This window comes from Tyto alba, unplaced genomic scaffold (assembly GCF_018691265.1).
Source record: "Tyto alba isolate M040663 unplaced genomic scaffold, T.alba_DEE_v4.0 Super-Scaffold_38, whole genome shotgun sequence".
Lineage (NCBI taxonomy): Eukaryota > Metazoa > Chordata > Aves > Strigiformes > Tytonidae > Tyto > Tyto alba.
The window spans coordinates 33041716-33067724 of record NW_024881313.1 but is presented as its reverse complement, the minus strand read 5'-3'; the positions used below and the strand labels follow the sequence as shown (position 1 = coordinate 33067724).

The 26009-nt window shown below is 39.2% G+C and overlaps 1 protein-coding gene across 4 annotated transcripts in view; it reads left to right on the top strand.

The window, feature by feature from the left end:
• DPP6 (dipeptidyl peptidase like 6) overlaps window positions 1-26009 on the top strand; it is a 559441-nt gene that overhangs the window by 452274 nt on the left and 81158 nt on the right. For all 4 annotated transcript variants that reach the window (XM_033009667.2, XM_042801789.1, XM_033009666.2 and 1 more), the window contains exons 7-8: window positions 2830-2911; window positions 21143-21263. In XM_033009667.2, the coding sequence (XP_032865558.1) occupies window positions 2830-2911; window positions 21143-21263 (203 nt within the window). The remainder of the gene's footprint in view (window positions 1-2829; window positions 2912-21142; window positions 21264-26009) is intronic.

Sequence of the window (26009 nt, the reverse complement as noted above, 5' to 3'; positions counted from 1 at the left end):
TCAGCCATTCTGAACATTCTAAGAAGGAGTTCATGAGACGCAATTCTGTTTTTCCTCAGCCATACCAGAGAAAGGGAAGATGACTTTGCTTTTTTGTCTTCAGCAGAGGTCTTTGCTGGTAGATTGGATGGAGTGGTTTTCCTTCTGCCAAAGATGGTTTATGCAGCATTTCTCATTGCATTAGAGTTTTCTTCTTCTAAAAGATGATGCAGTGAGCAGAACTGACAGTACTTGTCCAGGATCTGGTCTGAATCATTGGCTCTAATTGGTATCTTTGTCCCTTAGCTCCACCTGTATTATCTGAAGCATTACAGGTTTGAATTCTTACAGTTTGTATAATCTGTCTATTTAGGGGTTATATTTCCCCCTCTATTTGTAATATCATAGAATCACAGAATGGTTTGGGTTGGGAGGGACCTTAAAGATCATGTAGCTCCAACCCCCCTGCCATGGGCAGGGACACCTTCCCCCAGCCCAGGGTGCTCCCAGCCCCGTCCAACCTGGCCTTGAACTCTTCCAGGGAGGGGGCAGCCACAGCTGCTCTGGGCACCCCGGGCCAGCGCCTCACCACCCTTGCAGGGAAGAATTTCTTCCTTATGTCTAATATAAATCTACCCTCTCTCAGTTTAAAACCATTACCCCTCATCCTATCCCTACACCCCCTGATAAAGAGTCCCTCCCCACCTTTCCTGTAGCCCCTTTAAGTTCCCTGGGTGGCGGCTATAAGGTCTCCCTCCCTGGAACCTTCTCTTCTCCAGGCTGAACACCCCCAACTCTCTCAGCCTGTCTTGCTCCTCTTCTCACCATGGGTGAAGAAACCCAAGAACTAGATAGCTGGTTTGACAAGTAGTGAAGTATGTTTTTATTCTCCCATAAGAGGATTTGATTTACTATTTTTCTCTTTTCCTCCTGTACTCTGAGATTACTCTCTGTTCAGATAATCAAGATAGCTAACCAAGGACACTGAGTCTTAACAGGAAGAGCTGGCTTGAAACTGAAGTAGCTAGTGCATACAGGCTTGAACAGATCCAGGCGAAGTTGTATAGCTATTCTTTTTACTGGAATGGGAATTTTGTGGCTGCTATTGGTAGAAGTTCAGTATGAGAGTTCTGTGTTCTCTTATCCATATCTTAAAAAAATTACTTTAGGGTACCCACAAAGACATCCTCTGGTTAAAAACCCTAAGAAAAGATACGATTTTACTCCACCAGAAGCAGTTGTGGATGTGACTTTGCCTATAGAGCCAAAAGCTATCAGGCACCCTGCAGTATGATCAGGCTTGAAGGGTCAGTGCCTCAACAAACCACTCTTGCCCCAACTCATTCCTAATGGATCCTGTTTGCATCAAACACGTCGTCTTGAACACTTTAATTTTAATTGGCTCCACAGACCTCTTCCAAGGGGCCTTGCAGACTTTTTGGGTTATGATTCATAATCACTGATACAAACCTTTTAGCTGGAGAACAGAAGTTGCTGTTCCAACTACAGGAGTTATGGAAGGGTGAAACTGTAGGCATTGGTGTCCTCATCTAGGGTCTGCCCTGATTCTAGCTTTGCCCAGGAGTTTACAGGAAAAGCTGTTTTTTCACCTTGGATAGATGGCACAAAATCAATTTCTGAACATTCATCTTGCTGCTGTCTTTGGACTTCCTGCAACAGCCCCAGTGCAGCGGGAATGTGCAGGCAAGGGAGTTCTTGCCTGAAGGGGCAGACCTGGAGTGTAACTGTGATACAGCACCAGGTCACAAAACAGGCAATGAAGAGAATTCAGTTAGTGTCTAATTATTGCATTCAGTTTTGCTCTGTTTGGAAAATATGGTCTGGAAAACATTGCCTTTAATGAAGAAATAAACTCTGTACAAGAAGAGGAGGCTTTTTCGTTAAGGGCTAGGCAGGCTTTGGCTCTTTTCTCTGGTTTTGGGTCATGTTAGCCTCAAATTGCCTTGTTATCCCTATCTGTAGACCAGTGATGATAATACCCTTACTTTTTAAAGCAGTGTGAGATCTGCTTATGAGGCATACTGTATACAGGCTTTACTAGTGTTCTTGTTTGTAGAATATTACTATACACAGAGTTTTAGCAATGTGACTTCAGAATATGTAATGTAATTATTTGTGCTGAGTATAAATACAGTCAAGGCAATGATGTCTGTCTCTGCTGTGATAAAATGACATTATGCTGCTCTGACATTTACCAAAAAAGGCCTCCTTTTTCTATATTGCATTTGCTATGTCACACTGGTGTTCTGCTACAAAATGAAGGTAATGGATGAAAGAACAAGAAAATCATTTTTATTTTATTTTCTAAAAAAATAATATATTTGGTATTAATAGAAGCTTTTCCCTTCAAATCCAGGCTGCATAGCAGTTGTTATACAATTACTAAACTTTTTGCCATCATGTTCAAAGGAAAATTATTAGGCAGAAAAGCCATGGGGTGAAGAAGATGAAATTATATTTTTTTATGGCAGTATGATTCAAAAATATAATTATTGTTTATCCTTTGTGGACACCATCAGTGTTGATAAATACAATTACTTTGTTTGCCATCCCTTGACTAATTCCTAAAGCTTAGGCAAGTCAGCAGTGGAACTAATGTGTTTAACTTCATATCAATAAGAAACAGAAATTGTCACTTAAATATTTGATCTCACCAATGCTTGCTAGCGGTATAGTGCTTATCTTATGTTAAAAAAAATCTACTGAAATCTAGCACTAAATATTAGATGATTCCAGCTAAAAGACACCTTAGGAGGTCATGGTGGATTTCCAGAGCAGCTTAAATAAGGACATTTCTGAAGCTGAAATCTTATTTTTCTCTTTTTGCAGGGATCCCCAGAATTTGTATCCCCCTGAGGTCAGCAATGCAAAGCTTCAGTATGCTGGTTGGGGTCCAAAAGGGCAACAGCTGGTAAGAGAAAGAACAAGTGTGCAAATTAATTTAGAGACCATGCTGCTATTATTTGGAACAAAAGAAAGAATAGTTCTTTATTGACTAGTTTCTTGGAACCTGTGTGGTAGCTTCTAGAACCTTTATGGGGATCGTTTTATCATGTAATTTATTGATAGAATTCCCAAATATACACATTTGATACAAAGTAATTGTGTCTAAAATTTCAGAGAAAAAACACTTTATGGAAGATCTCTGAGAGGATGCATGTGCTTCTCCCAGTGTTGGACACAGGACAGATCATAGACATATTAGTATGATTTAGTTATCATATCACTGCTTCACAAGGGGTGTCTACAGACTTGCAAACTTGGCACTAGGGATATTTTAATATTAGCAGCTCTGTTTGAAGAATGCATCTCTCTAGAACAGAGTTGCCCTGAATTTTCCCTGTAGTTCTTTGCAAAATAGACAAAAATAGAAGTGTATTCTGGAAAATTTTCAGAGCTGGCTTTTAAAAAAACCCACTTGTCAGGTATTCATTGTATTTCATGGAGCCTTTCATACTGCAACAATCCTGAAATCTTCAGTGTTTTGTCCCTCAACCACTGCCATCTTGGATTTGCCCATTTTTTTGAGCACATATTTCCTAGCCAAGTCCCCTGGCTTCGTTTCCTGGTGCAAATCCAATATTAAGGTTTTGCATATTCCAAAAACTCTCTACCATAACAAGAAAAGAAAAACTAGCAACTTCTTTTTTTTGATATAGAAATTTTATACCAATAAATAAGCTTTAAAAGCTCGTTATCTGATAAAATCTGGCATATGTCGCCTGTTCCCAGTCCTCTCTTGGGGAATTTTTGTCTCTGTTCTTAACTAGATTGTTTTCAAATTTTGTGATTTAAAAAACAGCAATAGGAGACATTATAATTGCCAGTCTGCAAATCAGGTTGGAAACATAACAGATACAGGAACAGGAAAAGTGTGTCCTGTGCTCTACTGGGAAAATCAGGTTTGAGAGAGTCATCAACCTCAAACCTGATAGAAGTGGAGATGCAGGAGCCTTTTCCTCTATGCAAAATGACTTCTGAGGAGCTAATTTTTTTCATTGCACATATGTACATGCTCCGCTTTTAACCTCTAACATGTGCCATTTCAAATTCCTTAATCTGCTGCCCAACAGATGACTGCTGAGCAGTTTGTGCTGATTCACGGGGACTGAGGTCTGATCATGACTAAACTCTTTCTTTCATATTAATTGGTGAGCACCAATGTGATCTCATCATCAGCTTCTGGCCAACTGATGATAATGCACAATCAGTTGATAACACACTACATTCAAAACTAGAGACTACCTTTAGGACATGGCAAAGAAAGCAAAAACAGACCAATTATTTTTCATCCACTGTTCACTAGCTTAATTCCTGTACTTAACTTCCACCTTGGAAAGAAGATTTAAAATTTTTCATACCAAAGTCAAGATAACCAATTTACTTACTCCATTGCCATCTCTGCCAAAGTAACATAAATGTACAGAAAGGAAAAATATTCATATCAAAATGGACAAATTATATATAAAACAGGATGTATATACAGTCCAGGAGAAGAAAAGTCTTCTTTATTCCATTCCTTAAATGATGGAATAATTGATACCACTTTCCACCGATTTCTATTAAGAAATACACAGTGAAAACTTAATTCCCTAAGATATCAAGTTTAATATATGTCCCTTCTGTGGGACTCATGGCAGATTTTTTTTAAGTAACTTCAAATATTCCTCTTATGATTGAATTCCATGTGGATCTTGGACCTTGGAAATATCTTGCAATGGTGGATTTGTTCTGTGTGTTTCTTTTTTTTTTTTTTTTTTTTGGCTTCCAAATATGTAAATTTGTAAATCTGTTGGCCTGTAATTCGACTGTATTCCCTGTTCTTGCATTTGGAATCAGGGTAGGTGACAAGAACCTCACTGGTAGATTAAATGTTATCTTGCATGCTTCTAACATATGTGCCTTTTTGCTCTTTGTCTTTCCAGTCATTTACCTTAAAATAAAATTATAGCTGTGGTTTATAAAATAAGCAGGATTTTACATACATCAATGTAACTTATTTATAGCTAATGATCAGCAGAGAATTGCCAGAGAAAAAAGAAGCTTTTTTAAAAAAAGATCTGTAAGCAGTATAAATAAGATAGAGAAAATATACAGTGCTCACTGTTCTGTACTTAGGGACTAATTGAGTTACTCAGAATATAATTGACAGTGAAATTCATGTCTCCTTCTGTGGGGACAACATCGAGTGCAAAGGCAGAGAAAAATTAAAGCCTATTTAAACTTCCTAGTGTGAATGTGCTTGCTAAATGTAGGCTGGGTTGTGTTGCAGGAGGAGGAAAAAAATGTCAAGTGGGATGAAAAGAAGTAATGTGCTAGGAACTACATGTCAGTTCCACTGGTTCTAGGTGGCTACAGGGCCAAACACATGTTGGAGTATTTGAGAGTGTCCTATCAGTGCACTGAGGTACCCGAGCGTGGGCCAGCTCTGGTGGTGCTCACAGCAGCACCCCTCTGTGCATAGCCAGCAGCCCGACTGCATGCTGCATCTCCCAGGAAAGGTGGGAGCAAAGGGTGGGTGGGTTTTACATCACCTTAGAGATACCCCAACTTCCAGGAAATAGAGAGTTTTCCCCTTGAAATCTCCTGGTTTGTTCTTTGGCAACACAAAGGAGTGGCAGGGAAGGAGATTAGGTTTTGGTTAGAAATTTTTTATTCCTTTTGTAGCTTCTATTTCATCCTTCCATAGTGAACTCTTGGTCTCTGTGTCTGACCTCTTTCTCTCTTGCATGTCTAATCATTCAAAAAAGAAACAGATCTGAAACAGAAGCAGCCTGAATGGTCTGCATTCTTTGTGATTAAAAATAAACAATGGAATTTTGCCAGAAGCAATTTTCTATTTATCTTGTATTCTTCTGTCCTTACTCATTAAATTATATGCCAGTTTTTAGATGATGAACTCCTCAGAGCATGGTTCTTGACTTCTTACTAGTCTGCAGAATGCCACAGATGCCAACAGAGCTGTATAAATAATGTCTGATATTGGATCTGAGAAAATCTATGTCAGAAGATCAGAATGCAAAAAAGCCCTCACTTCTGGCACCTCGGAAAAATGTTTCAGCCTTTCTCATATCTCAGCCAAAGTCTTAACAAATTAAGTCATACAAATCTGTTGGAACAATTAGGCCCTTACCAGTATGAGCTCATGAGTCAATAAAAAGAGAGCCACCAGCTTCAGTGCAAGAGGAAACACATTTCTTAAATGTGACTGTTATTAAAAGCCTCATTCCTCTCATTTGTCCTACGACATGAGCCATTATTTATGCCTTTGTAGAATGAGTGAAAAACACTGTTAAATTGGAATAGCAGTGTGATATAGTCACTTTTTGTGGATGTAAATGACTATGCAAAATATCTACGAAAAAAATCCATCCTTTCCATGGTGCACCTGACAGCCCAAAGTCGACTTTCGTATTCAGTGGCTTCAGCCTTCAGCATGGTGCTTGGTGGTTTTCAGTGATAGGCTATATTATCCTCAGTTTCTGTGATACTGTCTAGCAATACAAGGATGTTGGTGGCATGATAGGACTGCAAAAAAGTGTTAGCCTGCACCTTTGCCCCGATCTGTGTGTGTTTATCTTTGTAAAAATCTTCACTCCTTAGATTTCTTCTCTTTTTCTGTTCTTGCCATTTATGACTCAACAGCTGCCCACTTTTGGAGTTTCAATTCTGCCCCAAAAAACTTCTGTTAACTGATCTTATGGGAATATTTTACCAGTTTCATCATGTTACATCTTTTAGAGCAAGGTTCTGCTCACGTGCAGAGGGCTCACGTGAATTTTCTGTGGTACATTTGCCCCAGTAGCATCTGTGCAAACATTAATAGTTACTATGACCCTGAACTCAGTTTTCATAAAACTTGTATGGCTGACAGGCTTGGACCCCTCTATTTATCAGAGAAAAAAAAAAAAAAAAAAAAAAAAAAGGTACAGTGTGAAGAGGTTTCCTTTGCTGGTTTGCTTGGCAGCATGGCTGAAGTCAGGGAGTGCTTCAGGGATGGGAGACTGTATAATGCATATCTGTAGCTGAAGTGCTCAAGGAATCCAAAAACCCCAAAGTTTTCAGGAGGCTTTTATCTAAGTTATCCCAAAATTAGCACATTCAGGTTCAAAATATTTGCTTTAAGGACAAGCTAGTTATATACATGGGCCCTATTATCAAAAGGAAAGAGCAAGCAGGACTGCTCTAATAATGTGTGGTGAATATTTGCCTGCATTGTCAAGGCTAAAATACAGTTCACAGGAGTTGTTAAGCTGCAATTTCAAAAGAAGAACTTCTGCTGTGCTGCTATTTTCCTTTTTTTTTTTTTTTTAAATCAGAATCTATAACAGCTCTGACAGATACTAATGATAAAGGTGACACATCAGATGCTGGGAGAAGCAGTTCTGCACAACTTCAGAGGCAGCAGTTATAATTCAAAAATATCTCTCTCATAGATCATAATATTTATTCTTCAGCAAAGAGAAACATTTTTTTGAGATTCTCCTAGCCAGTCAGTCTTTTACTGTTTCCACTGTTTCTTTAAAGTACCAAAAACATACAGAAAGAGGATTATAGTTTCTGAAAGTTTTGTATGCCCTTGCACTTACTGCAACTCCACAGAATGGTCAAAATGGGCTCCTATGTTTATAATCAATAAACCTTTTCCAGCGTCAACTCTTTTGGAGCAGGAACTAACTTTTATTCCTGTAGATTATGCAGCAATCAAGTGTATAATTGGGTCTAAAGTAATAGAAGTTATATTTTACAGCAGGTGCAGAAGTTGCATTAAGAAATATCTATTTCAGTGAAATGCAAATACCAGGAAAAAAAGGAGGAGCAAGTCTTTCAGCCCCTACCATGTTAGGGGTTTGCAGGTGCCCTCAAACAGTTAATGCTAATGCTGTTAAACAGCTAACTTATTATCATATATATTACTGTTTTAAAAAAATGCAATACAATAAAGAGAAATATTGGATTTCTTTCATATATAAAATATTTGAATGATAGATCCTCCTGCACAGGGCCAGAACATATCCATCTCATTTGTCATTATCAAATTTTTTTAAACTATAGCACGATGTCTTGCCAGCTAGGATATCTAGATGCAAAAAAGCTGGTTAAGTGATGACACCTGGAACTAAACTGGAGTGACTCCTCTAATTAGCAGGTTTTTCCTTGCCTGAATTTGTGCCTGTGATGCCAGCTTAGTTCCAGGTAGAAGGGCTGCATACATATCAAGTGAGGAGGACCATTTTCACAGAAGGTACTGAATCATCTGCTGTTGTTCCTAATTCAGCAGAACTTTTGAACTGCTGTGTGTATAATTGCTGTAGGTCTGTTTGTTTCCACCATTATTTCATAGATTTTTACATCATTATTTTCAAGCTGCTGTTCTCTCACCTTTTCATTTTTGCAATGACATCTGAATCAATATTTAGCTGTGATCTGCTGTATGCAATTACTCTAGCTTGGTTATCTTGCTAGTTGCAAGGAAGAAAAGGACCCCTTTCCTAATGTCTATATAAGCCCTATTTAAGCATGGTGAGAGTTAGTCAGACAGCTTTTTATGTTGTCCCTGCTTTCTGGGAAAACAAGAGTTTTGGAATAATGATGTGCTGTCTCCCCCTCGTCCCCTTTTCTAGTGTCAGACTATGATTTTTTTTTTTTTTTTTTTCAGGGAAACCCCAGTAAGATATATTACATGTACACTGAATACCTTGACGGGTTACTCTGGTCAGGGATTCCTCTTCCTCTCTCCCCCCATTTTATTCAAATAATTCCACTGGAAAAGCATTGTGTTTCGTTTTGGTTTGGTTTTTTTCCTTTGATGATCTTATCTTTGGTTACAGTGGCAATAACATTCTATTTTTATTTTTGCACATCCTTGTAATTTCCTTTGGCATAAATGGGCTTGAAGTGTTTGGTCCTCATTCACCAAAAGGAAGCTTTGACCAGTGTTACGAGCTCTGCTGAGAACGGTTGTGTCCCTTCCTATCTCAGTGTTCTTGGTACTGCATTTTCATCAGTGGCAAATGAGCAAAATATTTAAGATAATTGAAGATGCTACAATAAATGTTATTGAAAGAAGATATAGATGATTTTATTGTAAATAAGCTGTTGTTCTTTCTGGGGGTGTGAAAGATTTCAGAGGAAAAAATGAAATTGATTATTTGCCATAAAAGTTTCACCAATAAATCAGGAAAAAAGTAACTGCTTTTACATTCAAATATAAGACATAGGATGATGTAGTGTTTAGGGCATTGTCCCTGGAGGTGAGACGCTGCCATAGCCTTTCTCTGTGACTTCATATATGTCACCTTGTTTTCTGATTAAGTTACATCATGAAGGTGGCAATATATTCCTACCTTACACTGGACTTACAGAATTAATATATTAAATGTTGTGGACATTTACATTCTACATTAAGGAAATTGAGTATATACCTACACAAAATGCATGTATCGGTGGACTTGCTATCTTAGAGCAAGCAATTTGCTATCTTTTTGCATTATAGGGCAAGTACTGAATTCTCTTACTTTATGTGTTACCACATTTTTTTGTATGCTACTGCAGTTGTATAAAGTGCAAGATTCCTAACAGTGCAACTCTAACATAGGGTTAGTTCCATGGGAAATAATTCCCTCCTATTACAGAGATCTAAAATGTTGATGTTCCTTTAATTTCAATTGTGCTTTATGGATATTGAACATGTATCTTTTGTTAAGGGCATTTTTCATTTTAGAGATCTAACAGAAGTATCTATTTTAGGTTTCTGCATAAGGGTTTTTGGCATCTTACAAAATGGTGGTTGGTAGATGATGTGCTTATGAAAAGTGTTGTCCTTGGAAAGCTGCTATTTTGTGCAAATTTTGGGAAAACAGTTACCATTTACTTTAGATAGAAACAGTCATTGGTGAGAGTATGATTCCATGACAGAGGTTAAGATACCACAAGCAGCACTAAGCAATGCCATCTCAGGGACTGTGGAGTAGCTCACCTTCGTTGGTGGTCATGGTTTCTCCTTCTCCAGAAACTGCCAGTTGTCAGAGCCATGAGAAAGCTTCAGGAACAATTCTGTTAGCTCTGCTCTTCAGCTGCTGGAATAGATGTTAATCGTTTCTATTACTAAACATCATATTAAAGAGGAATATTACAGTGACTAGCTTACTGTTCAAGGTCAGATGTGTACCTGGAGGAACCCTGAATCCCAGCTGCAAGTTTCTTTATGCTGACAAGTAATGTCTGTGCTCCTCTTAGCCAGATATTCATTCTATAACACAATAAAATATTTAAAATGAAACACTGTATCATCTCACATTAAATAATCTAATTTATAGTGATGCCCTACATAACCATCAGCAATATTAGGTTACAGAATACAAGATAATCCATCAAGCAGAACTTAAAAGCAGAATCAGAGTTCCATACTAAATGGTACATCTACTGATACATTCTGTAATATAACAAGTCAGTTATAAATTAAAATAACCCCATTAGAATCCAGGGCAAGGAAATCCAAGAAGACATGGTTCTCTTTGTTGAGGTAACATAAACCCTCTTTTCTTCCCTGAAGAACAGAAAATAGGACAGCGTATTTTTCTTTAAGTATATATTTTTAAATCTCCAGAATCATGATAATTGCTTATTTGGCTGGACTCTGGCAGATTCTAGGTGCAATCTGTACATGTTGTGGATTAGCCTGCTCACAGAATACAAATGGGAATGCAAAGCATTTGTAATGATGCAATATCAAAAATGTAGAGAAACTTGTAGAAAACTGAGAAGAATATTAATGCACTTAAGTCCTTAAGCTGGGAGAAGCAAGACAAAAAAAAATCTATTCTATAGCCAATTTAAAAGGAAAAATATTTGGGAATGTGCCTCTAGATCATAGAATTCAGTCATTACTCCTATAGTCCATTATATGGGACTATCTTGAGTATTGGTTTTGCCAGTTGTAGATTGTCTCTAAAGACCTTAAACATCCCAGGATCTTACAAACTCTTTTGCTTTCCAAAGGGAGCTTTAACATTTCTTGGAGAAAAGGTCTCCAGACTTTACTGAATACTGTGGACACACCACAAACATGATTTAGTAACAATAATAACCTTAAAAAAAACTTAACTTTTCCTAAAAAGGAATTGCAATATATAGCTGTTACAGAACATGCTTAATAGCTATATTACTTACTGCAGATCTGTATTTTCCCTAGACTTTCTTTCACTGATGACGTACCTGTAGAATCCATTCTTATTGCCCTTCACGTCCCTCACTGGATTCAGTTCCAGGTGAGCTTTGATTTTCCTCACCCCAGTGAGGTCCAGTGACCATCTCCCTTCATCAGCTCCTTGATCACCTGTGTCGGGATGTTGTCACCAATGCCCTCCACATATCTGCTGGGCTGCTTGTGCCCAAGTTGTCCTTACAGCAGATAATGGTTAAAGTCTCCCCATGAGAACCAGGGCTTTTGAATGTGAGGCGTCTTCCAGTTATATGAAGAAGGCCTCATCTACTTCTTCGTGACCGGTCAGTCGGTAGCAGATGCTCAGCACAACTTTACCCACATTGGTCTGCCTGCTAATTCTGATCTGTAGGCTCTCATGTGACTCTTCAAGCATCACCAGGCAGGCCTCTGTGCGTCTCTTCTGCTCTCTCATGTAAAAGGAGACTCTTCCTCCTCAGTGTCTTGGCCTGTCCTTCATAAAGAGCCTGCATCCACCAGCACAGCACTACAGCCACATGAGCTGTCCCACCGCATCTCTATGGTCCTATTGAGACTGTAGCTCTACAACTGCATGCAAACCTTAATTCCTCCTGTTTATTCCCCATGCTGCATCCATTAGTGTACAGGCACATAGAGGCACCCAGCTGTGATGCTTTCCCAGGAAAAGTATGAAAGCTTTCCCCATGGAGTTGTATGTTCAGCTTCCCCTTAGTTTTGTGCATTGAGGTGGGCCTTCTTCAGCCTTGTTCACCATAGTCCCCTTTGTCCACACCTCCCTTTTCTTGCCAGCCTGCTCTACCACTTCCTTGCCTGACTGTGGGCCATCATCTCCCTCCCCTGTTGTTCTGGGTTTAAAGCTCTCCTCCCCAGTCAGGACAGAGCTCCCAGCCCCAGAACTGGGGCCCTGAACCTGGTCTGTGGCTGCAGATCTGTCAGCAGAGCAGGACCCTTCCTCATGGTGCCTGAGGTCTCCAGCCTTCACCTTCACAGGAGTCTCCATTTACCATCCCAATCATCTCAGACTGCCTGCCCCTCCTTTGGTGCAGGGTCTCAGAGAATATCCTTCAACATCTTTTTTGACACCTCTGATGTTGCAGTCTTCTGACCTCCTACTGCTCCTTTACTTACTCCACCCATCTCCATCTCCTGTAGGCAACCTGATCATCTTCCCTAGTCCCTGACAGAAGTCAACCCAGACCTGGAGAGCTACATCCTCTCTTGGAAGCTCTTAAATGGGGCCAGGACACTGTTCACAGAAGTAAAAAATACTTATTTATTTGAAGACATGAAGCAATGCTTTTCCATTCTCTCTGAGTTCCTAGTCTCTTTGCTGGTCATGTGCGATGAAATCAAAATTAAGTTCTTAACATTTATTTTACGAGGGATAATAGCAATTTCCAAGATATTTGGCTAAAATTAAGATTTACACAATTTACAAGTGGTGACTCTTTTGCCCCTCCTTTCCTAGATACATAATCAAAGCCACTGGAGGCAGCAGATTTTTCATTTGTCTTTTACAGTAACTCTGACAGTTTTCCTTTGCAGAACCAATTACATTTCCTTTTGTTGCATTGATTTCCATGCAGTTAATCTCTTACACTATTGATAGCAGATGTGTACAAGCCTTCGATCTCCAATGAGAAGTCATGAATACTGTTTTTGATGTGTTTATGGATCAGCACAATTCTTACATGAATCAGTCTGTACTACTGTCTTCTCTGGTTTTAGTGGTCCCCTGGGGTGTCTTTGGCTTCTCTGTCCTGAAAACCTTCCTGCAGAATCATTTTAAAACTGGGTAGTCCTCACTTTGGTCTAAACACCGCCTTTGCCCAGGCTAAAGTTGAATTAAAGTAAGACCTATCTATTTGTTGCGTACCTTCAGAAGCTGCTGTGTCTTCTAAATCCTTGGCTTGGTAAGGAGATAGCTTATTTGAATTAAAGCAAAGATAAACCCTGCTATGAAAAACTGCAACTGTAGTCTTTTCTGTCACGAATTTATCAAGATGTGATTCTCTGCAATGTGTTGATTGTGTGGAAAAGTTTTATTGGTTCATCACCACTTGTAATAATGACATTTTGGTTTTGTAAAGAAAAAAGTTGATTAAAAATTCTGTATCTCACTCCTCCATCATAATTGTTATCTGTCTTTTTTTCCTAAATTGTGAGCATGAACCATTTAATAGAATGAAAATATTTTAAAGTTTTTTGTCTTACATCTTTTTTCCCACCTGCTATCAAGCTGTATTTAAACGGCAACAAGAAAAGCCTAATTAAAATACTAGCTCTCACTATATAAGATGGTGAGGAGCAGTTTATGGTTTTATTACCCTTTATAAAGAACTGATAAGAGTTGGCATAATCATGCCATATGCATTAAGAACAACACTCATGACAGAATCCATTAATGGAAGCTATCTGAACATCAAAGTTTGCATTTTACAGGGTTCAAAAAAAGAAATTGGCAGAATATTCATTAAATAATGCATAGTCAATCAGCAACAAGCTTTAGTGATTTTTAATTGATCACACGTTTTTCCACTGCAGATGATGTAAGAATGATAACTGCAAAATGCCAAGACCTTTCCAGTACAACGCTCGTCAAATTTCCTTGATGTCTCAAAGTGAAAACACAATTATCATATCTGCTTAAAGATATTGCATGGACAAGGATGGGCATGCTAATTCTGTGTAGTAAGGAAAAGTTTTAACTTGGACAAAACAGCAGGAATCTTTGTCTTTTTGCAGTTTTTCATTCTCACAGTCATTATCATCCAGTTTTCATATAACAGTGGAAAAACAAAACTGGTTTGATAAGGGCTATCTCCAAAATATTTGGATGGAATTAGAGAGCACCAGCAATGGAGGGGAGAAAGGAAAGGTCTTTCTGTGTGTCCATTTTCAGGAAGAGCATGATCATGCTCAAAACTATTTGTGTTCATGATATGAAATTTCCAAACCTCATTTACATGCTGTGACTGTTACAGACCTCAACCAGTTACTTAGCATATAAATAAAGAGGTAATACTTTTCTACTTCCTGGACTTATTGGGAAGCTAGATGTGTATATTTTCCTGAGGCTTTCAGACCAATGTGATGTGTAACCCCTTATAAATATGTAGATAGTTAATATACAGTTCAACCCCAAAAATTCCTATTGTTGACACCCAAAAAAAAAAAAAATAGAAGTTTAAAAATTTTAAGGGAGTATCTTACACTGAAAAGTTAAAAAAAAATGTCCTTGATTAAACTCTGGGACTGTAGTGATGGGTTGACCTTGGTTGGCTACCAGATGCCCACCAAGCCACTCTGTCACTCCCCCTTCTTACTGACACTGGGGGACAAAAGACTATGAAAACCTCATGGGTCAAGATAAGGACAGGGAGATCACTTAACGATTACTGTCATGGGAAAACCAGACTTGACTTGGAGAAATTAATTTAATTTATTGCCAGCTAATTATAACAGGCTGAGATAGTGAGAAATGAAACAAAACTAACACCAGCTTCCCTTCCCCCCACCCCTCCCTGATTTTCAGGCTCAACTTCACTCCTGAATTCTCTACCTGCTCCCTGTGAACAGGGCAGGGGGACAGGGGAAGGGGGTTGTAGTCAGTTCACAACATGTCATCTCTGCTCCACCTTCCTCCTCACACTCTTCCCCTGCTCCAGCGTGGGATCCCTCCCACAGGATTAACTTAACTTGCCCACATATATTCTGATAGGGTTTGTGTGGTGAAATGGGTGATTGTTGCTTAAGAGATATGTTGTGATTGGGATTTAGGTAGAAGAGCCCAAGGACTTGGACGTGTTTAGGACTATGAACAACAGCAGTGATGCAATAGCCATTGAGCATATGCTACAGTCCTTTTGGGGCTGTGCTGCCCTGCAGCAGGATACTTTCAGAGACTTTGAAAGATGTGCATGAGGAATGTAGAGTCTGGCTTATCAGTAGGAGTGGAAGGGAGGATGGTCTCTTCTTCAAGATTGTGTTCGTCATGCATTTTATTTTCTTATTCCCATATTAATCTAGTGATGGTCTATTCTGAATGCATGCTTGTGCTGTCATTACTCTCAAAGAGCTAGTGGACCAGAGCCTGAGTGTCTGAAGGCATCTGACATTGAATGGTTGTTGGCTGTTTGTACTCGGTGGAAGTAGTAGATACCTAATTTGCATGAACTGCACTGATTGACCTTATCTGTACCTGGGAGGATCCAGTACACCATAAAAGCTGCTGGAGACTAATCCCTGAAGTTAGGAAGACTTTATCTTCCTTTAGGTCTTCACTGGTCCCTGCATTAGTCTGCTGAGTCTACTTGGCATCTGTCTAAGGCAGACTACATCAAGGCCACAGAAAGTCCTGCACAAGATCAGGCAATATTGAATCCTACCAACGTATTTTGGCAATGTACAATGTCAGATGTACAGAGCAAGGTACATACAAGAACTATTTTTCTTTATTATTCAGTAACAGGGATTTTACAGTAGCCATAGATTTGCATTTCCAGAAGGAAGTACGAGTTTAAGTAAGTATCACATTAAAGATGACCATGACTCTGCCAATAACTGATCAGTTAGATATGCAATTCGTCGCAGGACAATGCACATTTTGGATCTCTTCTCTCCCAATCTTCACAAGCTTATAATAGTCTACCTGATGTGAAAAAATTACAGTAAGGATGATTTTATGGTTAAGGCATTGAAATAGAGCTCAAGCTACCCAAGTCTGACTTGCGGTTTTGCCAGTCTTCCTGTGTGGCATTTAAAATAGGATGTGCCTGCTTAAACACAGGTTCCTAGAGCACGTCAGCAGGTAACATCCAAAGTTTGTGGCCTGTAGGTGCTACCCTGTGAGAGCAGAGGTTTCCCATATTTCCTATGTCATATCTGCCAGATGTTTTAGATGCATGAAGGGTCTTAAAATGGCTCTAGATACCTATGTTTGGGCAACTGAATCCTGTCTGCAGTCTCTCATTTTTCACATGTTGAATGGGGATAATAATACTTCTCTGCCTGTTAAAATGATGTGCTGTTGTAGGGACTGTCTTTTCTGAGCATCTGTTCAACATCTACAACAGTGAAGTCCATGAATAATTACCTTTACAGAGGTATTTTTTACTGATTCTGCAAAATAAATATAAACATTTCTGAGAGATGCCCAGAATTATAAAATGAATCTGTTATTTATTCTGCAGAATATGCCCTCAGGTAAACTGGTTTGCCAGCAGAAGAGCAGACTTCTAGATGGGCAGAAAAAATAAAAGAAGACTTTAACATTAAAAACAGGAGACAATGAAATACATTATGTTGGACAAGGAAAGAGTAGCGTGTTGATTTGTAGTTCTATTTCCACACTCACCGAGTCTTTCATTTTGTGACTTTTTTCAGCCTCCAAGGCAGGTTGGACTGACTTGGAATTTAAAAAGTGTCAAGGCAAGACTTTGTTCCTGTCTATACATGAAGGCCAGTCCTTGCTGGTCAAATTTTTCATGTTAAATGGCTGACCTTTCCACATTAACTACTCTCTCAAAGTTAAATCCTGTGGGCTGGCCTTGCAGTATGGAAGGCTGCCTTCTAATGTGTAGGAATCATTGGCACTTCTGCAATGTGCTAATAATTTAAAGTAATAAGCATCCAGGTATTAACTTTATGCTTGGAGTCGCTCATTCAGTTGACAAGTTATACATGTTAGAAATGATGGGGTAAAGAGAACATAAACTTAAAATGCTACACTACAGTTCAAAAATAAGTAGAAGCAGTAAAAATTCAGATTAATGTGTATGAATTCGTTTTCTCTTGGTCTTTGAATAAATAAGAACTTCACTTACCTCTTTGGCAGGAAGGTACAATGAACAGCTGTAAAAGAATGTGTGTGTGGTATTCATCTGCTCAAAATAGTTGATCACTGTGACTTTTGTAGTTGTCTTAAAAAGATTATTTTTGTTAGATTCCTGAAAAGGACCATAAATTAATGCATTTAAAAGAAGCCGTATTTTAATTACTGTAGCATAATTACTTAATACTACTCTTGGTCAGTTTGTTAGAACATTACTTCAGAAGACTTTAAGCAGTTGCAAAAACATTTTAAATGAATCCTCCTTAAATCAATCAGTGTTGTTAAGGATCTTGTATATTTTAAGTGAATTAAGTTTATTTTGTTGTTAGTTTAAATATTTGCCTTACTGTATATATTTATCTTACTGGATAAATGCTTAATCTTTGACTTAAAGTTCTCTCCCTGTCTCAGGCTTGTGGTCCAGCCAATCTAGTATTTTTTCTCCAATATTAGATGTGTCACACAAGGATGTCAAATGGTTTGAAGTAATCAGTTCTAATATAAGTTGCAAACAGGCAGAGATTCCTTCCCAGCCCACAAGTTAGTGGTGTGTTGATACCTGAAGATAAAAGGGTTACATCCTATGCTGAAAGTTTCAGGTGACATCCTAAGCAACATAAAGCCAACAGCAAAATCCCCATTGATTTTTGTTATTCTGGGTTTAAGTGAATGCATTTTAAAAAACAAACAAACAAACAATTTCATTTTAGTCCCCCTGGATGTTCCGGTTATTTTTAAGTATTTCATCTTTTGAGCATCTATTATAACATCCAGCAGGAAGAGAATGAAGTTCTTGTCTTCTGTTACATCTAGTGGCAAGGAGTTCCATGCATTATTTCTGAATTAATTAGTAAAAATATTTTTATCCACTTTCAAACAGCTTTATTCTAAGCTTCATTGGTTTCCCTGTTGTTTTGGAAAAATGAAAGGGTGAAAACATCCTTTTCCTTTTTTCTGTTTCCTCTCCATTATCTTGTAGAGCTTATGTCTTCCTTGTTTAATAGACTTAGCAATTTCAGTTTCTTCAATCTATATATGGATGTTTCCATCCTCCTTACTTGTTTAAGAATATCTTCTCATTCCTCTGCACTGAATGTGTCAAGATGAAAACAGACATGGTATTCAATGTGGGGATATCTTCCTGACATAGCACAGGTTTATTTTCCATGCTATTAGTTGTGTTCAGTGTTGGACTGTGTGCTGTCCATGACAAAAGGCATATATGTTGCAAGAATGTTGGGGGTAAAGTCTTGCTAAAGTATGTACACCAAAAGAGAAGACACAGAAAATTTAGATCTGGTCCTTGTCACCTGTACAGAGAGGCATAAAACTGAGCTTGACCCCTTGTGTTGTCATTTTACATTAGTCTAGAACTAAAGCATAAAATAATGTGGAAGTGATGTCCATACATTTTTTTAATTATTATTTTTCTTTACCAAAATTTCTTATCCTCTAATTATCTGAAAGGATTGTGATCATTTGATAGAAAGCACTGCTTTGATGTCATAAAACCAAAATAGTAAAAAGTATTATATAGGTATTTCATAATATCATCTATTATATTTCTAACCCAGAATGTGAAGTAATCCAAAGACATTTCATTTTGATGAATAACGGAAGTTCAAAAGCTTTTCCTTAATTTATAAGATACATTACACAGAAATCTTCCTTCTGCTGCTTCAGTTATCTTTTATCTTGATTATGGTTGACGTTTTTAGGGTACAAGGCACTGTAGTTAGGAGGATAATTTTAAATTCTCTATGAGGTGCTGCAGTTTGGCTCTGAGTTATATGGGAGACAATTTGAAGTCAGAGCACTATATTATTTTTCCATTGCAGCTACTGGATAACTCATGCAGCCTGATTAGTGCAATGAAGCTTTGAAAGACAAAACAGTGAAGGCAGAAAGCATTGCAATGCTTTACAAAGCGAAGGCCAGGAACAGGTTGTCAATCCACCTTCTTTATTTTTTCCTGTAAATTCATTTAAAATTTAACACAGTACAAAATATTGCAAAACCCTCATTTGCTGGAAGAATCTGGGCAAGGGAAGGGTTGCATCAGTTGAATAATTCCACTTGATTGTGTGCTTGTCACAGAATAGCCCCCGCACAGGCACTCCCAGCATGTTTACCTCTTAGACACAGAGATTTGGATTTGTCTGGGCCCAAAGTATCTTATTCTGTTTAGTCTTCCTGATTTTTATGTACATTTAAGCTTCAGCGACCCTTCCATATGCAGACTAACTAACATAAAATTCTTTACTTGGCATCCCTCATCCGGCTCCTCTACTTACTGAAAATCAAGGTAGGAAAGAGAAAGTATTATCTTCCACAACATGTTTTTACTTTCAAAAAATAATAATTGTACGCAGCCTTTTTTAGTTTAAAAGAAATGAAAGCAAACTACAGTTTCAGTCATACTTTTTACTGTTAGGAAAACTCACTGTAACTGCTGCCAAAATTCAATTAGGATCTATACTTCCTTCTGGATTCTCTCCAGCTCATCTTTAGGTGAAACATGCACTGTAATAGGATGTGAAACAGAAGCTGAAAGCAAGTATTTTCCCAGTTCTGTCATTTCATGAGTGTAACATGAGAAATTGCATTCTACTATCGTGGTAAAGATACTTAATATTTATTCCAGTATCTTCCAAGTGCATAAAAACCCATCTGTGAATGTCTACTCAATTATATTATCAGTTTGTCTTTCATTCTAAATGTCTTTCTGATACCCTGTTCACTACTTCTTTGCAGTCTTAATGGAGTTTAAAAATATTTTAAAAACAAGAGTGCTACTTTGAGCAGGATGCAGTTCACTTTGGGGTGAGGAGAGGACAGGATCTGTGTCACTGATGACAGCAAAACACAGAACAAAGCATTTAAACAGATGATAGAGACTAATGCCATGGAACAATATTTTTGTCTCATGGCTGGCTAAAATTTTGCTTGCTGATCAGCACTTAAACACCTAAATAAACAGCCTGATTCCCAAAAGCATTCTCATAGCAGTAGATCTAACAATTCATGTGAAATTAGCTTTTAAAAAAAAAAAAAAGGGAGGCTTATTTGGAAGACTTATGTTAGGCTCCTTTCCTGACAATCTTGAATTTAAATTTTTATGATTGATAAGAATTTTATATTTATAAATTCTTCTCCAAGATGGACTTGCTTTCCCACAGACAGCACCAGATGTGTGAGCAGGCGTTTGCAGATGGGCTCAGGTACCCGCCGGCGATCCCTGGTGGGGGTCTGCCCTTGCCCTCCCCAGGAGCTGCAAGGTCCTGGGATGTTCTGATCATGTCATCTTTCAGCAACCTGAATCCACTAGATTTTTGCTGCAGGAGGGGAAAGGTTTCCAAAGATGGGCTGCGGGTTATGGCAGCTGCATCCTTGCTGGCAGGGAGGTGAGACCCCACGGGTGCCTTTCTCCCGTCCACCCTGGATCCTGTAGGAAGGTGACTTGGGGATGGGGGCAGGATGGGAGGTCTCGCACATCCCCTTGGATCCCTGAAGCGTGAGCAGCTGCTTCCCAGCTGAAGCACAGACCTCCTCATGCTTTGTTGGCCAACATGCCACAGTCACATAGACTGCCCACCATTCAATAGCAGAGGTTATCTTGTCAGATCTGCATAAAAAACTGGATTCAGTTTTATTTAACAGGTTTCCAACTGTGTTTTAAAGAAGCAGGAGCAACTGGAAACAAGCAAGAAGCCGTTTCCAGTAGTTAGTTCAGTCACCACATAGCATCGGCATCAGCTCTGCAAACTGCTACTGTGTCCTAGACCACTTTTTCAAAATACTGAGCGATGGCATTTTTCATTTCATGCCCTCTAACTGCACTGTTCAATTTCTGAAATGAAGGCAGGAGCAAGAAAAATAAAGCTTGTATCAAAGGACCAAGGCTTCAGTTTGTTGTAAATTATCATCTTTCTATTAGTTGATGGCATTGGAAGAAAGCTGTGGAAATCCTTTTTTGACTAAAGACACTATAAAAATGTGATATGTGATTTTGTACTGCCAATTATTGTAAAAGCAAAATGTAACATTTTATAATGGAGCCACTGCTTAATGCTGTTCTCTTTTTCTTTTTCCCTTCAAATCAGATATTTATCTTTGAGAATAACATCTATTACTGTGCTCATGTGGGGAAACAAGCCATCCGAGTGGTCTCCACAGGAAAGGAAGGTGTTATTTTCAATGGGCTCAGCGACTGGCTGTATGAAGGTAGGACACAACATTTAGGGCAGCAGTTAACTATGAATTAAAGTTATACTCTAGATTTACAGAACTGGCTGGAGTTAGATGTTCAGCATTACGTTTCTGGGGACTAGTGGACCACAGAGCTGCAAGTCTGCTATTCTAACAGTTGTCTGAAGTGCTGGACTGGAAATAATGTGAAATGATGTAAGAATTCTGTTTTCAGGCTGTTTTTCTTTCCCTTTGTCCAAAGGTAATAAATCACCAAGCTTTAATGAACAGAACTGCTTCATTATTTAATGGCACCTGCAATCACTCATAGACGTGCCAGTTTCCAAATCACAGAAAAGGACAGAAATGGGGAGAGAAAGGGGTTTTATTTTAAAGGAAGAAGCAAGGAAGCAATTTTACTTGATTGGTTGTTTTCCACAGCACTAGGTGGGCCCTGGAATCTGCCCAGATCTTGCTACCTAAAATTTTTATAAAAGCAGAAAGGTCCTCACGGTAATTGGCTCCTTTCCCTTGAAAATGGGCCTGATAGGGTAGAGGGTCATTGATGGAGCACTGCTTTATTTTGGGCCTTTCAGCTGGTAAATGGTCCTTTAGGTGTCTGTCAGCAGCTGCTTGCAAAATAGTCTCACCTGATCACTAGCTTAGGAAAGGATCCCAGCCATCCCCAGTTCTTTTGGGGGACTTTATAGGCTTTTAAGCTAATACTTTCTCTCTCTGTTGCTGGATAATGCTCCCGGCTGTTCCTTTTCACAAGGATTCTGCTTTTGGGACCTGTCAGTGTCTCTTTCCTGTGGCAGTTTCCCTCTAAAGTCACACTTTCTCCTGCAAGTCCCAGCACAGTCCCAAGCTTTTCTTACCTCTGGAGAAAGGAATGTCCAAATACATCTATTATCTCAGCTTCCAGTTTCTTTGAGGCTTAATGGAAGAAAATATGTTGCAAAATGCCATTCACCACCATTAATTGGTGTAAAAATATGAATCACTCCTTAAATTACTCTGATCACAGCTAAGCTGGGGCCATTGGACTCAAAAATGAGGGAATTAAAATAAATTATTTTGTTTGCTACTCCCAGAGAAGCTGGTCCCATAAATCAGTGTACAAATTCATCAAACACATCAGCAGAAAAATATTTTAGATTTTTTTTTTTATATTTAAATGTGTGTTTACACTGTACCACAGAATATTTGCAAGTCCATGTCCTCCTTGTGAGGCATTTTGTAACCAAAGGAGTGGCTAAGAAGATATAAAATGCTAATTTTCTTTAATTTTAATTTATTTATTAATTTGTTGCTGAAGTTGTGGCCAAGCCTGTTTGACGCCGTAGGTCAAATGTGCATATTAGTACCCGTATTTTGCTGATAAACATCATTTAGTACATAAGGTCTTCCTGTAGAGTCTCACACACTGCACCATGCTGAGAGGAGTTTGTCAAGCCAGTGAACTCCAAGCATGCCGGCAAGCCCGTGATGACACTTGTTTTGCTGACGCATATTTTTATTCAATTACGGGATTGCTCAGGCAATTTCTTGGCTGACATTGACTTTCAGGTTTGTCCTTTATAATGAACTTTCTTGTTAACTTTATGTTAATGTACTGGGATAAGAAATGAATGTATGATCAAATACAAACCAGGTTCTGTAACCTCTCAGCAGCATGTACAGAGTAGAACCACTGAACCTGCTATTCACTGGGAGTATGTTTTGCAGAAATAAGGATATAGCATCCCTTTGGAATTGTCACTTTGTGTCCAAGTATGGATTATACAGAAATAAAAACTTCCCTTACTTCACAAGCAAGGTGTAGAAGGACCCACAGGAAAACCCAAGTTATAAACATTCCCAAGTGATGGGGTGCAGAATCAAAAATAAAATCCAGAGCTGGACTGTGTGAGCTGAGCTCTTTCTCTTGCAGTCCTTGTGGAGGTAAACCTGGGACCGGAATCAGGACTGAGATTTCATGACAGATGCACAAACAAGCTGTGGGGCCACGGGATCGGATGGGTCTGCAGTGTTTGGATGTCAGCTCTCTTCACGCATGGATGGATGGAGCAGGATCCAAGAAGAAATTGAGTATTGCATAGTGGATGACATCTCTCCACTGGAGTCCATGGGAATTCCATTATTGTTGTCAGTGAGACCAAAGTTTTACCCTATCAGCAGCTGGGATGCTCTGCTGACACAGTGTTACTGGTGCCTTTATTTTTCCAAATTCTCTCTTTTTTTGAGTGCCTCCTTTTCGGTTGGATAAACAGAAACAACATTTAAAATCCAAACTGACCTGACTGGCGTTGCTTGGCATCTGGGCAAGGATCGAAATTTACCACCTCAAGGGTATTTTTCCTCTTCCCCCATTCCTGCTGACGTTTATAGACGTGTCTTCTCCACCTCCCTAACAGAGCTGGGTGGGATGCTCAGACCCATGTTTGTTTGCACTGTCGCTGTCTCAGCGAGCTACCGAGATGAATGCTGAGCATATGTAGAAATCTCATTCCATCTGTGCAGCCATTTCCAGCAGATAGTCTGCAAAGGAGCTGCGAGAAATGCTGAAACGGGATCACTGAGAGTTCAGCACACTCCTCGTCGCTCATGTGCTCTTTTCGTTGCTGAAGTTCACCACCTCCAGCAGCAGCAGCCGAGCCTCCCCGCTGCGCCCGCCGGGTTACTGTGACAGTTCGTGACCTGCTTCTCACTTTCCCTAAACACAGCGCAAAACAAACCCACAAAACTTGGTGTTTTCTGTTTGAGGAAGCCAATTTTTAAGGTCTTTTATTGTAATCGGCAAGAGCACGTCAACAAAAAAATCCCTCCCCCTGCTTTCCAAGAGCTGTTTGCACAGGGTGCCATGCAGATGGCAGTCCCAGCAGTGCCACCATTTGGGGTAAATCCTGACACTCCATATGAACAGTAGATCCAGAGGGAACACTTTTTTTCATAACGTGATTGCTTTTGTCATGACAGAATAGATGCGCTGTACTATTAATCACAGGTTTTTACTAAGTCCGGAAGCAGAGCAGATCTAGAATAGACTTGACAGGCTTTTTGCCCTGGAAAAATGCAGAAGTTCATTTCAATTCAAGTTAAGCTCTGCTTTTGTAAATCTGCCAAAGGGCAAAAAATTTCTTTGAGGTATTTATGCTGATCTGTAGACTTTTGGTAATATAGTGAAAAACATTTCAAATCAATCAGAGCTTAATCTACTTAGTGCATTTAGCTGGAAGGTTATAGATCGCTACATAGATTACTGTAACATGAAAGCATAGATTAAACATGGCTTTTATTACTAAAATAAGCACTGACAGTGTTTTCATAGTCTGACTTAACATTTTCAGAGCTGTGCCTGATAGATGCTTATACTAAAATGGAGTAATATGCTATAAAAGAGAGTTTAAAGTTCTGCAGCTGAAACCAACTAAGCATTTGAATGCACAGCAGCAGCAGTGGTTTATATTTCAGTTTGCTGTATGATTGTTGTTGGTTTGTGAATATGTTTTAGCAACAATGAGTCTTTAAAGATAACTTTAAAGCAAGAGGTAATATAGCACCAAGTACTTTCAAAGCGATAGGATAAGAGTATTTATATGTTATATATATATATAGTACTTTAATAGAAGTAATGTACATTTTAGAAAGTAAAATGCAGGTAAAATTTACTTAATTTAAATACTTTGTTAGAGCACTCTTCAACAGCAATTATTTCTGTCATGGTGTAATTAAAGCATCTCCAGTTGCTACCAGGCGCTTGGAGAGACTGTCCAGATGTGAGAAAGGGTGGCAGTGAGGGGCTCTGCCAGAGGTGATCCTGCTCAGTGACAGAGAGAAGGTTGTGGTGTCCCTGTGTTCCAGTTCGGAAACTCATTGAGTTTGGGATTGTGTGGTGCTAAATGCTGGGGAGTGGGGCTCTGCTGAGTATGACAGGGACCTTTTCTGGGGTGCATTTCTATAAAATCCTGGTGTGACCTCCTTTGAGCAAGTCTGCGTTTGCAGATAGACGTAGACAACTTCTGGAGTTATGCTCTGCTGCTAAGTGAGAACTTGGAAATCACGGGGGAGCGGGATGCAACACGGTGATGTGCGCTCCTGTCACCAGTGGGAGGGAAGGAGGGATTTTCACCTACAGATGGGCCATCCATAGAGTGTGAAACAGGGTTTTCCTTGTGTTTTGCTGCATGTGTCCTCAGATGTAAGAGTAGTCCCCTAGAATCTATTTTGCGACTTGGTCTGTGGGACACATTTTTGACTTTTAGGAGCTTTTGTTGCAAAAGGAAGAATTTTAATTACTCCCTCATGTCACTATCAGAGTGATCAGAAATGTTTGTCCTGTAAGTCTCTAAAGATCATCTCAAAGTGAGCATCCCATTCCAGACTGAGCCCTGACACCGTGGCTGTGACGTCTCATCTGGATGTCTCCTCATCCTCACGTCAGCAAGAACCCCATCTGGCAGCCAGGCACCAGCGCCGGCTCACATGGCATGCGTTTAAAACTCTTATGCAACATCAGCTATACGTATCCATCATTTAAAATTAATACTCTGCTCTGTTGAGCTTAATGCACAGCAGTGCTGCTATGCTTTATTTTTGGCTAGGGAGCAAGAGGAGGAGTGAAAAGAGACTCTTTCAGCAATGACTTGTATGCCTTATTAATCTCCATTCTGCCTGCATTACGTTATCACTAACAGATCCTCTTATGTGACTTCGCAGTGACATCTGGTGGGAGAGGCCAGGATGTCAGCGTCATTAAGACAGTGAAACTGCAGAATTTTT